This window comes from Suricata suricatta, chromosome 17 (assembly GCF_006229205.1).
Source record: "Suricata suricatta isolate VVHF042 chromosome 17, meerkat_22Aug2017_6uvM2_HiC, whole genome shotgun sequence".
Taxonomy (NCBI): Eukaryota; Metazoa; Chordata; class Mammalia; order Carnivora; family Herpestidae; genus Suricata; species Suricata suricatta.
The window spans coordinates 22,561,769-22,574,806 of NC_043716.1; the positions used below are offsets into that span (position 1 = coordinate 22,561,769).

At 38.6% G+C, this 13,038-nt stretch overlaps 1 protein-coding gene across 11 annotated transcripts in view; it reads left to right on the forward strand.

Moving 5' to 3' along the window:
• The window catches only part of SYNRG (synergin gamma), a 96,398-nt gene that overhangs the window by 36,610 nt on the left and 46,750 nt on the right, over positions 1 to 13,038 (forward strand). For 5 of the 11 annotated variants that reach the window (XM_029929354.1, XM_029929356.1, XM_029929358.1 and 2 more), the window contains exons 7-12: positions 461 to 670; positions 1,675 to 1,908; positions 2,818 to 2,895; positions 5,956 to 6,152; positions 6,734 to 6,982; positions 9,293 to 9,426. In XM_029929354.1, coding sequence (XP_029785214.1) covers positions 461 to 670; positions 1,675 to 1,908; positions 2,818 to 2,895; positions 5,956 to 6,152; positions 6,734 to 6,982; positions 9,293 to 9,426 — 1,102 coding nt within the window. The remainder of the gene's footprint in view (positions 1 to 460; positions 671 to 1,674; positions 1,909 to 2,817; positions 2,896 to 5,955; positions 6,153 to 6,733; positions 6,983 to 9,292; positions 9,427 to 13,038) is intronic. The other 6 variants (XM_029929361.1, XM_029929363.1, XM_029929365.1 and 3 more) reach the window with 2 other exon arrangements.

Consider the following 13,038-nt stretch of genomic DNA (forward strand, 5'->3'; position numbering starts at 1 on the left):
TCCAGAATATATTCAGCAGCGTGTATAGGTAGGTTTTCTAATATATGGAACATATTGGTTGAGAGGATATTATCCAAACAGATCCTTGGGTGTGAAAAGTAATCACCACTTAAAAGTAATCACTACTTTGATATAAACTATTAGTGGTCTCAGGAAAAAGGTGGTATTAACCTAGTATAAGAAGGAAGGAAGTTTTAAGTTTTACATATTTTTGTTTTTGAACAAAATGCAAAATAGCTATAAAACTGCTTTTTGAAAAGAAATGAATGGTGTGTAAATAGCCATCAAAGTATTTTTCATTCACTTAATAATTCCATTTGGCTGTCATTACATGTTATTTCTTGTTCACTTCTGCTATTCATGTTTCAGTATATTCTTTTGGGATTGTACTGCATCTTAATTTCTTTCTCCTTGTTGATTTTCATTTCCATGTGTTTCATTGCCATTTTCCATTTTGCAGATTATCCCACACCATCTCATTCTACTAAAACTGTCTCCCCATCACCTGCCTTTCTTGATGAAGAGGAATTCAGTGACTTTATGCAGGGGCCCGTTGAAGTTCCCACACGTGGTCCTTCTTCCACTGCCCAGCCTTTTCAGTCTTTCCATCCCACCACCCCATTTGGCCAGTTGCATACACAGAAGGCTGGGGCACAGCCTCTCCCTCCAGGTCAGACTCCAGTGTCTTTTGCCTTACGTGGTGTCCCTGGGCAAATTCCTTCTTTCTCTCCTGCTGCAGCCTCATACAATGTACAGAAAGCAGGTAACTCCGAGAATGTTAATGATAAGTATTCTTGATACAATCTAGGATACTTTACTCCTCTTATATAAGTAGAGTAATACACTGATGTTGGTAAAGAAACATGTACCTGAATATATGAGTACCATTGAAATTCACCAAAATAAGGATCTTGATTTTTTAAATTCTGGGAGCCTCACATTCTGGAAAAATGATTTAAAACTTTGGCTCCTAAATTAGGAGCTATTTAGACCACCTTCGAACTTTAAAAAGCAAACTGATTACTACAGGATATTACTCTTGTTTGGGAACATTACCAATATTTTGTTAAGAGTAATGAGCGAAGAAGAGCTGCTTTAGAAAGTGCTCTCTGTGGTTTGGTGGTAGAGCACGTGGGGGTCAGAAGCCTGGTTCTCCGTTTATTGTCAGCGTGTCCTTGGACAAATTTTGAAACTGAGCCTCAGCTTTATCACTTGTGAACTAATAGGGGTGGGAGGCACTAGTACATTCCTTCTTGAGACATTGTGCTAAGAAAGATGTTAGCAGACGTGGACTTAGTCTGAACTTCCTCAGTTGGCAGATGTAGAAACAGACCCAGAGATGATGTTACTGGCCAGGGGCCTCCCCAGCAGGGAGGGGAAGTGTCTCTCTCTTGTGTAAGTCACCAGATTTCTAAGGTAGTACTCCTTCCACTATACGTTCGACCTGCTGGCTTACAGAATTCTTGAGAACCAAAGTAGGTAATGATGTTTAAGTTCTCTAAACTCTCTAAAGCCTTTCAAGGCCTATACAAGTGTGTAGTGATTGGATTACTTCAAATCTACATTATGTGTGGCAGGGCCTACCCTTTGGAACCTGGGGGTGGAAATGGATGATTGAAAAAAAATCAGAAATTTGCAATTATATACAAATAACCCTTCATGCTGTTTGTTTAGGCCCTTCCTTGGAGGAGAAGCTCCTAGTATCTTGTGATATAAGTACGTCTGGGCAGGAACAAATTAAATTAAATACCTCTGAAGTTGGTCACAAAGCCGTAGGCCCAGGTTCCAGTAAGAACCATCCCAGTTTAACGGCCAAAAACGGGGGTGCTGTAGATGGACGTGTAAGTGGTCCCTCCATTGCAGAGGCAGAAAAGACTTCAGACCAAAACCTATCCGTTGAAGAGAGTGGTGAGCTCATGAAATATTCAGTCAAAGTATATTTAACCAAATGTCGCTCAAATGCTAACACCTTAAGCATTAATCTTAAAATGAATGCTGCTTGATTTTTGCTAATCAGTATTTTGCTTAAAATATTTTTAATGCATTCCTTTCTCTGATTAACCCCTACAATTTTGCTCTGAATTCTTTCCGCAGTTATTCCTTTTAAAAATGTTTGATAACCAGTTTTTTTTAATCAGAATTATTCCTGATTTTTCCCTTTTATTATATAAAAACTTTTTTTCTCTTACACTTTCTGTTCTTCCATAAGGGTTGAAAGTTAAAATTTAACTGGAAAAGTCACCAATGAGAATACGATTTTGCTTCTCTGAAATAAATCATATACACTGTTGCCTAAAAGGTCCAAATATTTATAAACTTAGCTTGCAGAGATGAATTAGAATTTGGGCAGCCTAGGAGGCAAGCTTTTGGAGGATACTTTACTGAACAAAATAAAAATTAAAAATCTTACATATCTAAGGCAGCAGTGTCATATTCAGGTGGAAAAAAATCAGCCTTTGCAAAGAAATATTATTAAAAGCTTCAAGTAAAGCTTGAGCAATTATATATTTTTACATAGGAAATGTTTAAACCAGCAGCCGTTCTGTTTTCTTCTTTAATTTGTAATACACGTGAAATGGTGCAAGCCTCGTATGGCTCAGAGTATTGATTTGGTGCATCTTATTTTTGTTGTTGTTGTTTACTCTTTGAGACATGGTTAATGTACAAGAGTAATTTAGAAACCAAATCTTTTCAGTGTATTGGTGACTTTTTTTTAGTATCTCCAGCCAGCGCTCTTATAAAAAACGGTGGCTCTGCAATTTCCTCATCTTCTGTATGGATTGTTCTATATGTTAAATAATGCTTCTTATCTTCTAGGTGTGGGAGTATTTCCCTCACAGGATCCTGTCCAGCCCAGAATGCCACCTTGGATTTACAATGAGAGTTTGGTTCCAGGTAAAAAAGCTGCTTTGTCCAGGATTCTCATCTGGATATTTTGCTTCAGATGTGGAAAACGTAGTTGTGAATATTTGCTGTTGTGACTATAAGATATGCAGAAGGATTTTAACTCTTTTCTTGTTTTTTTTTTTTTCTGAAAGAGTACAGAAAATTAAAAAAGATCCAGTATCTAAGACAGCCTAATAGGTGAAATAGCTACATAAATATAGGAGAAATGTTTTGCTTTAATGTTTTATTGACCATCATAGACTTTTATTTCTAAAAGATTTTCTTAGCTTTACTATGCTTTACCAGCTACTGCTCTAGGGGCACCTGGGTGGCTCAGTCGGTTGAATGTCCAACTCTTGTACTGGCTCAGGTCACGATGCCAGGGTCACGGGATCACGCCCTGCGTCAGGCTCTGTGCTGAGCGTGGAGCCTGCTTGAGAGTCTCTCTCCCCGCACTCCTGCTCACGCTCGCACATGCTCTCTTTCATGCGTGTGCTCTCTAAAATAAAACGATAAAAATAAAAGATATTATTTATTTCACAGATTATTAATAATTTACCAAGAATAGCATTAATACATTTAATGTAATTTTCTGAACTCTTGGTGATTAATTTATATATTTAAAAATATAATCGTATGACTTGCCATGTAATATGAAGTAAGAGACTCGTGACATCTTTTTCAGTCAACATTGGGGAGGTGGTGTTTACTTCTCTCTTTATAGATATTATTATTGCTGAGCCAATAAAAGCACCAAGGTGCATATTTTGTGATAGTATTCAGTTGATACCAGAAAACAGTCTAAGCCATGGCTGATGTGTACACAGTGATGACTCTTCCAGCAGTGTATGTTACTCACTTGTAATATATTGTGGCTTGTTCACTTTGCTCTATTTTGCCAACCTCTTGAAAACTATAGGTAACTTTCATCAGATCTTTTCTAGATCGGTCATTAAGTTGTTCTGTCCTCAAGTAAATAAAACTCATGCAAGTATCCCTGTAGCCGAACTTCTTTTTGGAAGAAAACAGTAATATCTACTTTACATCATAATCAGGTACTAACCAATTCAAAGGCTAATTTCCCCAAATCCTGCGGTACTTCAACCGTACATAAAAATAATAGGTTTTCTTTCAAATGCCCATTAGATAATTTGCAATATCTTCCTCTCTGTCTTCAGGCCAAACAAACAAAAAGCAAGATCTGGTATATTTTGGAATTCCGTCCATTTTCTGCCAGCTTGTATCCTTTTTTTTCCTCCTTCTAAACATACATGCACACATAATTTCCTAGGCAAAATATGTGTTCTTTTTTTTTAATGTTTTTATTTATTATTGAGACAGAGAGACACAGAGCATGAGTGAGGGAGGGTCAGAGAGAGAGGGAGACACAGAATCTGAAGCAGGCTCCAGGCTCAGAGCTGTCAGCACAGAGCCTGATGTAGGGCTCACACCCATGAACCGTGAGATCATGACCTGAGCCAAAGTCGGCTTCATAACCAACTGAGCCGCAGAGGTGCCCCCCAAAATATGTGTTCGTATGGCCAGAATACTAACCTATAATCCATATTTAAATATTAGATGTAGGGGCACCTGGGTAGCTCATTCAATTAAGCGTCTGACTTTGGCTCAGGTCATGATCTCACGGTCCATGAGTTCAAGTTCCACATTGGGCTTTATGCTGACTGCTGGGAACCTAAAGCCTGCTTCAGATTCTGTGTCTCCCTCTCTCTCTGACCCTCCTCTGCTCCTGTTCTGTCTCTCTCTCTCAAAAATAAAATAAACATTAAAAACGTTTTTTAGTAAATAAAAAAAATGAATACTAGACATAAAGTTTTTGATTTAAACATTTTTTTTGTCTGCTTTACCCCTCTAAAACTTCTCCAACTTGAGTTGCCAGATTTAGCAAGTAAGCATATATAACATCCATTTAAATTTGAATTTCAGGTAAATAGTAAATTATTGTTTAGTATAAAAGCATGTCCCATGCAGTATTGGCATTCTGTATTTTTTATGACAATCTGTCTCTAACAGTTTTTCCCACCTTGTTCTTTGGAAACCCCATTTTACTGTGGAAAAACTCCAACAGTCAGTCCCTTCCTTTTTTCAAACATGTATCCTGCTTTCTCACCTTTACTGAAACTGTCTTTCTCTGAAGGCTCTAGTCCCATAGCACCTAACCCAGGGATGTTTTCTCTCACAGCCTCTGACTCGGACAGGAGATAGGTGGTATTGGTACAATTCTTGCCTCACCACTGCTGTTTTCAAACTATTCCACCATCATTATTCTACAGCTTCTCTTTAAAAGTCCAAAGCGTCTAGGGGTGCCTGGGTGGCTCAGTTGGTTGAGTGTCCGACGCTTGATTTTGGCTCAGGTCATAATCGTACAGTTGGTGAACTCGAGCCTCGTGTTGAGCCCTGCAGTGGCAGTGCGGAGCCTGTGTGGGATTCTTTCTCCCTTTCTCTCACCTCACCTGCTTGAGCTCTTTCTCTCTCAGAATAAGTAAACATTAAAAATGAAAAACTAAAATCCAAAGCATCTGTTTATACCACCTCCATCTAAATGTTGTTACTGTCCTCTCCTGAATTCTAAGACTTACTCTGACCTTTGGCCCCAAATCTTCATTTTAGAACAGAGCTCCATCCTATCTTCTAAGCTCCAGATCCTAATTGTGTTGGATAGTTCCACTTGAATGATCTTTACTGCAGTTCAAACCCTGACACAGCTTCAGTTCTATGAAGGCAGTTTGACTTAAGATCATTCTTTAAAAAAAAATTTTTTTAAGTGTTTGTTTATTTTTGAGAGAGAAAGAGTGTGAGTGGGGAAGGGGCAAGAGAGAGACAGAGGCACAGAATCTAAAGCAGGCTCCAGGCTCAGAGCTGTCAACACAGAGCCCAAAGCGTGGCTTGAACCCTCAAGCCATTGATATTATGACCTGGACTGAAGTAGGACACTTAACCAGCTGAGCCGCCCAGGCACCCAACATTATTCTTGTATTAGCAACAATGACAACAAAAAAGAGCAATCGTTGTAATACGTTTACGTTTGTAATCTGGTCTTTCCTTTGATAGATGCCTATAAGAAAATTTTAGAAATCACAGTGACTCCAACTGGAATAGATACTGCTAAACTTTATCCCATTCTGATGTCATCTGGACTGCCCAGGGAAACGCTTGGACAGATATGGGCCTTAGCTAATCGAACTACACCTGGCAAACTTACGAAGGAAGAACTTTATACTGTTCTCGCCATGATAGCAGTAACACAGGTAGACGCTGTTTCTTAAGTTAGATCAAATAACTTTTCAATATAAACCCTCTTGACTACAACCTTGTAGAACTCCTTGTATATTGAAGTTTAGGTTATTTTTAGGACACAGTGCTTCAAAAATATATGGCTTGTATCGTGCACATACTAGCAAAATGTTCCTTTGTTTAAAGATTATTCTCTGACCTAACTGTATCCTTTCTGAACTTGAAATTACTTGGTAATAGATGAAATGACTGTTTTTGAAGTCCTTGTTTAAAATTCCTTAAAGTATTCTTGATCTCTTAGCAATTTTTGTCATAATACAGAATCATTTTAAATGATTTGATTATAATGAATTAACCAAACATGTCAGTGAGTGCAATGCCACAGTCGTTATATGTTGATAATTTCTTTGCCTGATACTAGGTTTACGTTAACCTTGTAAGTTATTTTCTTATATCAAATTCATGAATTTTGGGAGTCAGAGTGGAAACATACCACGATTACAGATTTTACACTTAGGTCTCTCTTTGCTGAATTTAGACTGTATGTGGTTTGCAGTCCCCTAAAATGTTTCCATTTTCCTTCTGTTTTATGTAGAGGGGTGTTCCTGCCATGAGTCCTGATGCTTTAAACCAATTTCCAGCGGCTCCTGTTCCAACTTTAAGTGGATTTCCTATGACTTTGCCTACTGCGGTGAGTCAGCCAACTGGGATGTCTTCAGGCACTGCAGGCTCCGTACCCCTCAGCCTTGGACAGCCGGTCATGGGCATTAACCTTGTTGGACCAGTTGGGGGAGCTGCAGCCCAGGCTTCCAGTGGCTTCATGCCAACTTACCCTGCAAATCAGGTAAATGGAGAAGCTGTATGTATTCCAAATAATCCCTGAAAGTGAACATGGGCAACTTTTTTTCCAAGGATGCAGAGAAGATTACTGTATTATGATGGGCACTGAAGGGGAAAATTAGGCAGTATAAAAATTACACAAGATTTAATTTTTCATTAGTTAAAAAAATGAAGAAATTTCTTAAGCCTTAAGAGATTTGAATTTTGGCTAGAAGTTTATAGTTCTTTATAGTATATACATTTTAAACATCAAGCTTAGTAAGACTAACTTGGGGAAGCTACTAAACCTGAAATTTAAATGCTTCCACTTATTTTTTTTACTTCTCAAATTAGCAAAAAATTTGAAAACATAATGTTTAGTGAAAATGTGGGGAAAATAGTTTGTTGGTTTAGCCTTTTTGGAAGGCAGGTTTGATCATGGCTCTCTAAGTTCTAAATGTCTGTATCTTCTGACCTAATCTATCCCACAGAAATTGTAACTTAATAAGCAAAAAAATATGCAGGGATATTTGTTGTAGCATTGTCTAGAGTAAAAAGCTAGAAATAGCTCAAATGTCCCTCAGAAGAAGAAAGGTTATGGGGCACTTGTGTGGCTCAGTTGGTTAAGCTTCCAGCTCTTGGTTCTGGCTCAGGTGATCTCATGGTTCAGGTTATGATCTCATGGTTCATGGGTTCAAGCTGACGGTGCAGAGTCTGCTTGGGACTCTGTCTCTGCCCCTCTACTACTCGTGCTCTCTCGCTCTCTCTCTGTGTCCCTCTCTCATACTCTCAAAAATAAATAAATAAGCATTAACAAAAAAGAAGGTTAAATAAAATTTGCTTCATTAATACAGTGGTAAACTATTTGATCATTAAAATGAATGAACATGTTCAACATGGAAAAGATGTCTATAGATATTATTGAAGAGTGGAACGATGTAGTATAAATTTATGAACTATTTATTCACAGGACTTACTTCCAGATAATGTGAATGAGTCAGTGTTCACTGTTGACTTTATACATACACGTGATGGATTTTAACAAGCTTGTATCACGTGTAATTTATATCGTGTATAAATGTTTTTTAAAGATGGCAGGTTCTCAGTAACCTGTTAAATGTAACTCATGTATTTAAAACTTGTATAGATTAGGGGGCACCTGGGTGGCTCAGTAGGTTAAGCGTCTGGCTTCGGCTCAGGTCATGATCTTTCGGTTTGTGGGTTCAAGCCCCATGTCGAGCTCTGTGCTGACAGCTGGCTCAGAACCTGGAACCTGCTTCGGAGTCTGTGTCTCCCTCTCTCTCTGACCCTCCCCTGCTCACTCTGCCTCTATCTCTCAAAAATAAATAAAAAACATTAAAAATTTAAAAATAAATAAATAAATAAAACTTGTATAGATTAGTTCTTAACAGTCTTTTACAATTTGTGCAAGACAGTAAAAATACAAGACAGATTCTTGCTCAAGATACTTGAGTTGGTATTATATCTAAAGTGCATTAAAAAATTTTTTTAATGTTTATTTATTATTTTTTAAATTTATTGTCAAATTGGTTTCCATATAGCACCCAGTGCTCTTCCCCACAAGTGCCCTCCTCCATTACTACCACCTCCCTTCCACCTCTCCCTCCCCCTTCAACCCTCGGTTCGGTTCGTTTTCAGTATTCAGTAGTCTCCCAGGTTTTGCGTCCCTGTCTCTCCCCAGCTCTTTCCCCCTTCCCCTCCCCATGGTCCTCCATTAGGTTTCTCCTGTTCTCCTGTTAGACCTATGAGTGCAAACATGTGGTATCTGTCCTTCTCTGCCTGACTTATTTCGCTTAGCATGACACCCTCGAGGTCCATCCACTTTGCTACAAATGGCCAGATTTCATTCTTTCTCATTGCCATGTGATACTCCATTGTGTATATATACCACATCTTCTTGATCCATTCATCAGGTGATGGACATTTAGGCTCTTTTCATGATTTGGCTATTGTTGACAGTGCTGCTGTGATTATTTTTGAGAGACAGACAACGTGAGCAGGGGAGGGGCAGAGAGAAAGGGAGACACAGAATCTGAAGCAGGCTCCAGGCTCCAGGCTGTCAGCACAGAGCCTTACATGGGGCTCGAACCCTTGAACCAAGAAATCATGACCTGAGCTGAAGTGGGATGCTTAACTGACAACCACCCTCGTGCCTCTGAAGTGCATTCTTCTAAACTTAGGTAGTCACACCAACTAATTTAGGTGCCTAAATGAGGAGATTTAAAAGGTACTTTTTGAGTTTGACAGTTATAAATTTGTTAGTTACTATTTTATCAATTTAGTTTTTCTATTTAAATGTTCTCTGCAAACCTAGGTGGTAAAACCAGAAGACGACGACTTTCAGGATTTTCAAGATGCTTCTAAGTCAGGATCCCTTGACGATTCATTCAGTGATTTCCAAGAGTTGCCTGCTTCTTCAAAAACAAGTAATTCCCAGCATGGAAGCAGGTAGAAAAGAATTGAATATAGTTAACATTGTATTTAATAATTGAGAAAGAGATGTCAGTAGTGAGAAGCTTAAGTAAGAAAATTAAGACGACTTACTCTCCTACTTCCTTGATTATCCCCTCTTTATTCACGCTTGTACCTTTGAGACTTTTCTGCCCTTTGTCCACCTAAAAATTGAGCACTACCTTTTCCTCCCAGTATACACCTGCTTGCTAAATTTTTTCTTTTTCTTTTTTTGCCTGTTGTAAACCTGATTACAGCAGAGTATACCTGTGTGGTGATGACTTCATATTTTGTAGCAAATGCAAGTCTTTGGCTATTGAAAAGCTTTTTAGGCAGGGGAACATAATTTTATATTTTTGCAATATAGTGTACTGTTGATTTTCCACAGAAATCATAACTCAGAAATCTAAATATGATTATTTATTCATGTCTTATATTTGATATCAGTGACTTGTAGGCCTTCAGATTTCTGTTTGTTTGCACAGCAGTTGCATAAATAGTTCTCTAATGTATTACTAGCTTAATTTTTAGGTACAGTAACTGACTCAACATGCCACCAACACCTTTCCATCATCCAACTTTTTAAAAAGTTTTTAGATAGTACTTCTTCCATGGAGTGGAATATACCAGACTTTGAGCAAGCAATATGAATTTCTTTGGTTACTTTACTTTAGGAACTTGTTTTTGTCAAGATACATATGTCAAAAAAAAATGTCACTTTGCTTATGTTCCTTTTTGTGCAGTATCATTCATCTTTTTCGTTTTAACCAAATGAGTATCTTTTTGACACTTTCTGCACGGACACTGTAACAAGAATCAAAGGATAGGCATTATAAGGAATGACACCTAGGAGAAACATTTGCGAGGTGGAACTATTAAAGTACTGGAATCTCCAAGCCCACTACACCAGCACACACACACGTTGACCTAGACATGTAATATTTCTCAGACCTTTTCCTCCGAATAAAATATAGAGTTCTACTTTTTTATCTGAATGATGCAAGGCATGTCAAATTATCTGCATAAATATTAGATTCATTATTTTGCAACTCAAAGCTAAGTAAAAATTTGTTAAATCACCATTCCCTTCCTTGGTAAATCATGTCACCATGTCCAGTCACCAAATCAGAAGCGTGCTATTTATTTTTGGCTCCTCACTCTCTCCTTTAACCACCATCAACTCTGTCGGCTCTGCTTACTGTGAAAAAAGGCTGTGTGTGATCTTGCTCCTGCCTAGCCTCGCAACTGTTGCCTTTTCTCTACAGTTTATGCTCCAGCCAAGCCAGAAAAACTCCAGACTAATCATGCTCTTTCAGGCTTCTGATCCCTTACCTTCTTCAATCTGAAACTCTCTTATGGTTAATGCTAGTTCTGTTTCAAAAATCAGTTTAACATCGGAAGTTTTTACTAACCCTTCCACTTCAGTCGCCGCCTCAGAGATGAGGGCCACTTACTGCCCTGGTGCCTTATGGGTGTCTGCGCCCTGATAGTAATTACTGGTTTACCTACTCTCTGTCTCACTCGGCTGTCATCCCTGCGGACAGTCTCTCCTGCCTCTGTGTGGAGTACTTAGCCATGATATGTGATTAATAAAAGTTTGTTGGATGAATGTGTTGTAGTGTGAAGGTTATAAGCCAGATTGATCAAATTAGTGGTTTGCCCCTCTGGGAAAAAACCCTCAGTAGATGAAATTTGGGCATAGAAAGTTGTAAGATGGTGGCCAGACCTGGGATATATGGTAATTAGCAATTTTGTGTGGCATTATCTCCACATAATAGTTTACATTCATACACAGTCCTACTTTGTAGACTTGTTTTTCAGTTCTGACTTGATGACTTCCATACTTACATGAAAACGTTTTGCTCATGTCTAAGAATCCACACTCCCTGTTTATTTACTCACTCAAAAACATTTACTTACCGTCTGCTCTATGCCAGACATTGGAGTAGGCACAGGAATACAGAGGCAGAAAGCGCAGTTTCTGTTATAAAGAAGCTGAGATTTATCTCAGTATTTATATTATCTGATAAAATTCTCTTAGAATTGGTCCCTCTTTTTTGTGGTTGTGTGTGTGTGTGTGCACGCACGTATGCTTTGGGCAGCATTTTTAAGCAAAAAATGGGCATTATTTGTCAGAGAAGATGAAAAGGCAAGTAAGGTGTTAGAAGTAGGCTGGAGTGGAGAGTATTGCTGGTCTGTGAAAAAAAATCTCATTAGTCAAGGGCAGCACTGATGTGGATGTCTTAGGATTTGGGACGTAATCTGTCAAGCATTTTAGAAATAAGTGGCATGATGAAAGTGATCTTGCCTACTGTGTGGGATAAATTCAGCTGTGTTAGTAATCCAGTTGTGAGACCATCAGGGGTACTCTGGGTTTAGGGTCAGGTATGAAAAGTGTGTGTCTGAGAAATTGGTCAGGCTCAGAGTTGAACTGGATGTCGAAGGAGAAAGAGCCCTTGAACCAGCATGAAAGGGGATCTGGAAGTCAGCAATGTCTTTCACTTATCCATCCAGGAAAGACTTACTGTGTGCCGGGCACTGGGGAGCCTAGGATAATAAACACCACAAGATATGGGGCACTGATGACAAAACAGTTCACAAAGAATTAAGGTGTAGGGGTTTTGAGTTGGTTAATTTCATTTTACTTTTTAAATGGCTATAAATAATTTAGTGTTGTAGCTGTCCAATCCGACGGAAGCCTCCAAATGCCCGGGCGATGATCTGGTGGAAGCTGGTGGTGTAGGAGGTGAAAGGATTCACCCAAAGATAGTTCACTGAATCCACTGCAAGGGTGAGGCGGGCAGGACTGCAAAGGAGAGACCCTCTGCCGGGAGGCAGTGGCGGGGGGCCATTTTTAAAGGGGGAAGAGGAGTAATTATGGCTGGTGAAGAGTGGAATTTGCCCTTTTTCGTAACTGTGCCTGGTTGTAAGTAACCAATTGGTTCATTAGGGTCTATGGATATTTTGAGATGGTCATCCCGTGGATCTGTCTGTCTTCAGCCAGGCAGTTGCTATGGGTCCTTTTGCCTGATCAAGTTTCCATCTCTCACGCCTGCTTTCTAAAACGTCCTTACATTTAGCAGGGTAAGCAGCTAAGTAAAATCATCTGCTACAGCTGGAGTGATTGGAAAACAAATGGATTCACTAGAACAAAAGCAAACACTTTTTTTTTTGGCCAGATTCTCTTAAGTCTTATCTTATAATGGAATGCAAGTTCTTAAATTTTAAAACAGTATGCCTCCTCACTGAGTACCTTTCATTAGTATTAAAGAGTAGAAGTAACGGTTTTCATGTTTGGAATAGATAACTACTTTATATAATTGGCGTAAACACTGTCATGGTGATTACAGTATTTTTTTACAAATAATTTCAGGGTACTAGAATGAATTATTCATTTGTAATATGCATAAAATTACAGTCTGAGTCTGCTTTTTTTTTAGTGGAATTTTTTTTTTTTACTTCCGTCACTAGTTCATTACCTTGAAGTTCCTCTATTTTTTCAATTCTGAAAAGAATTTTGAAATCAATAATAATGAAATGTCACATTTAGTAGAAGACTTTACCAATGGGCTTTCTAAGACCAAGGCTAAAGTTGGCAATTCATGAAAA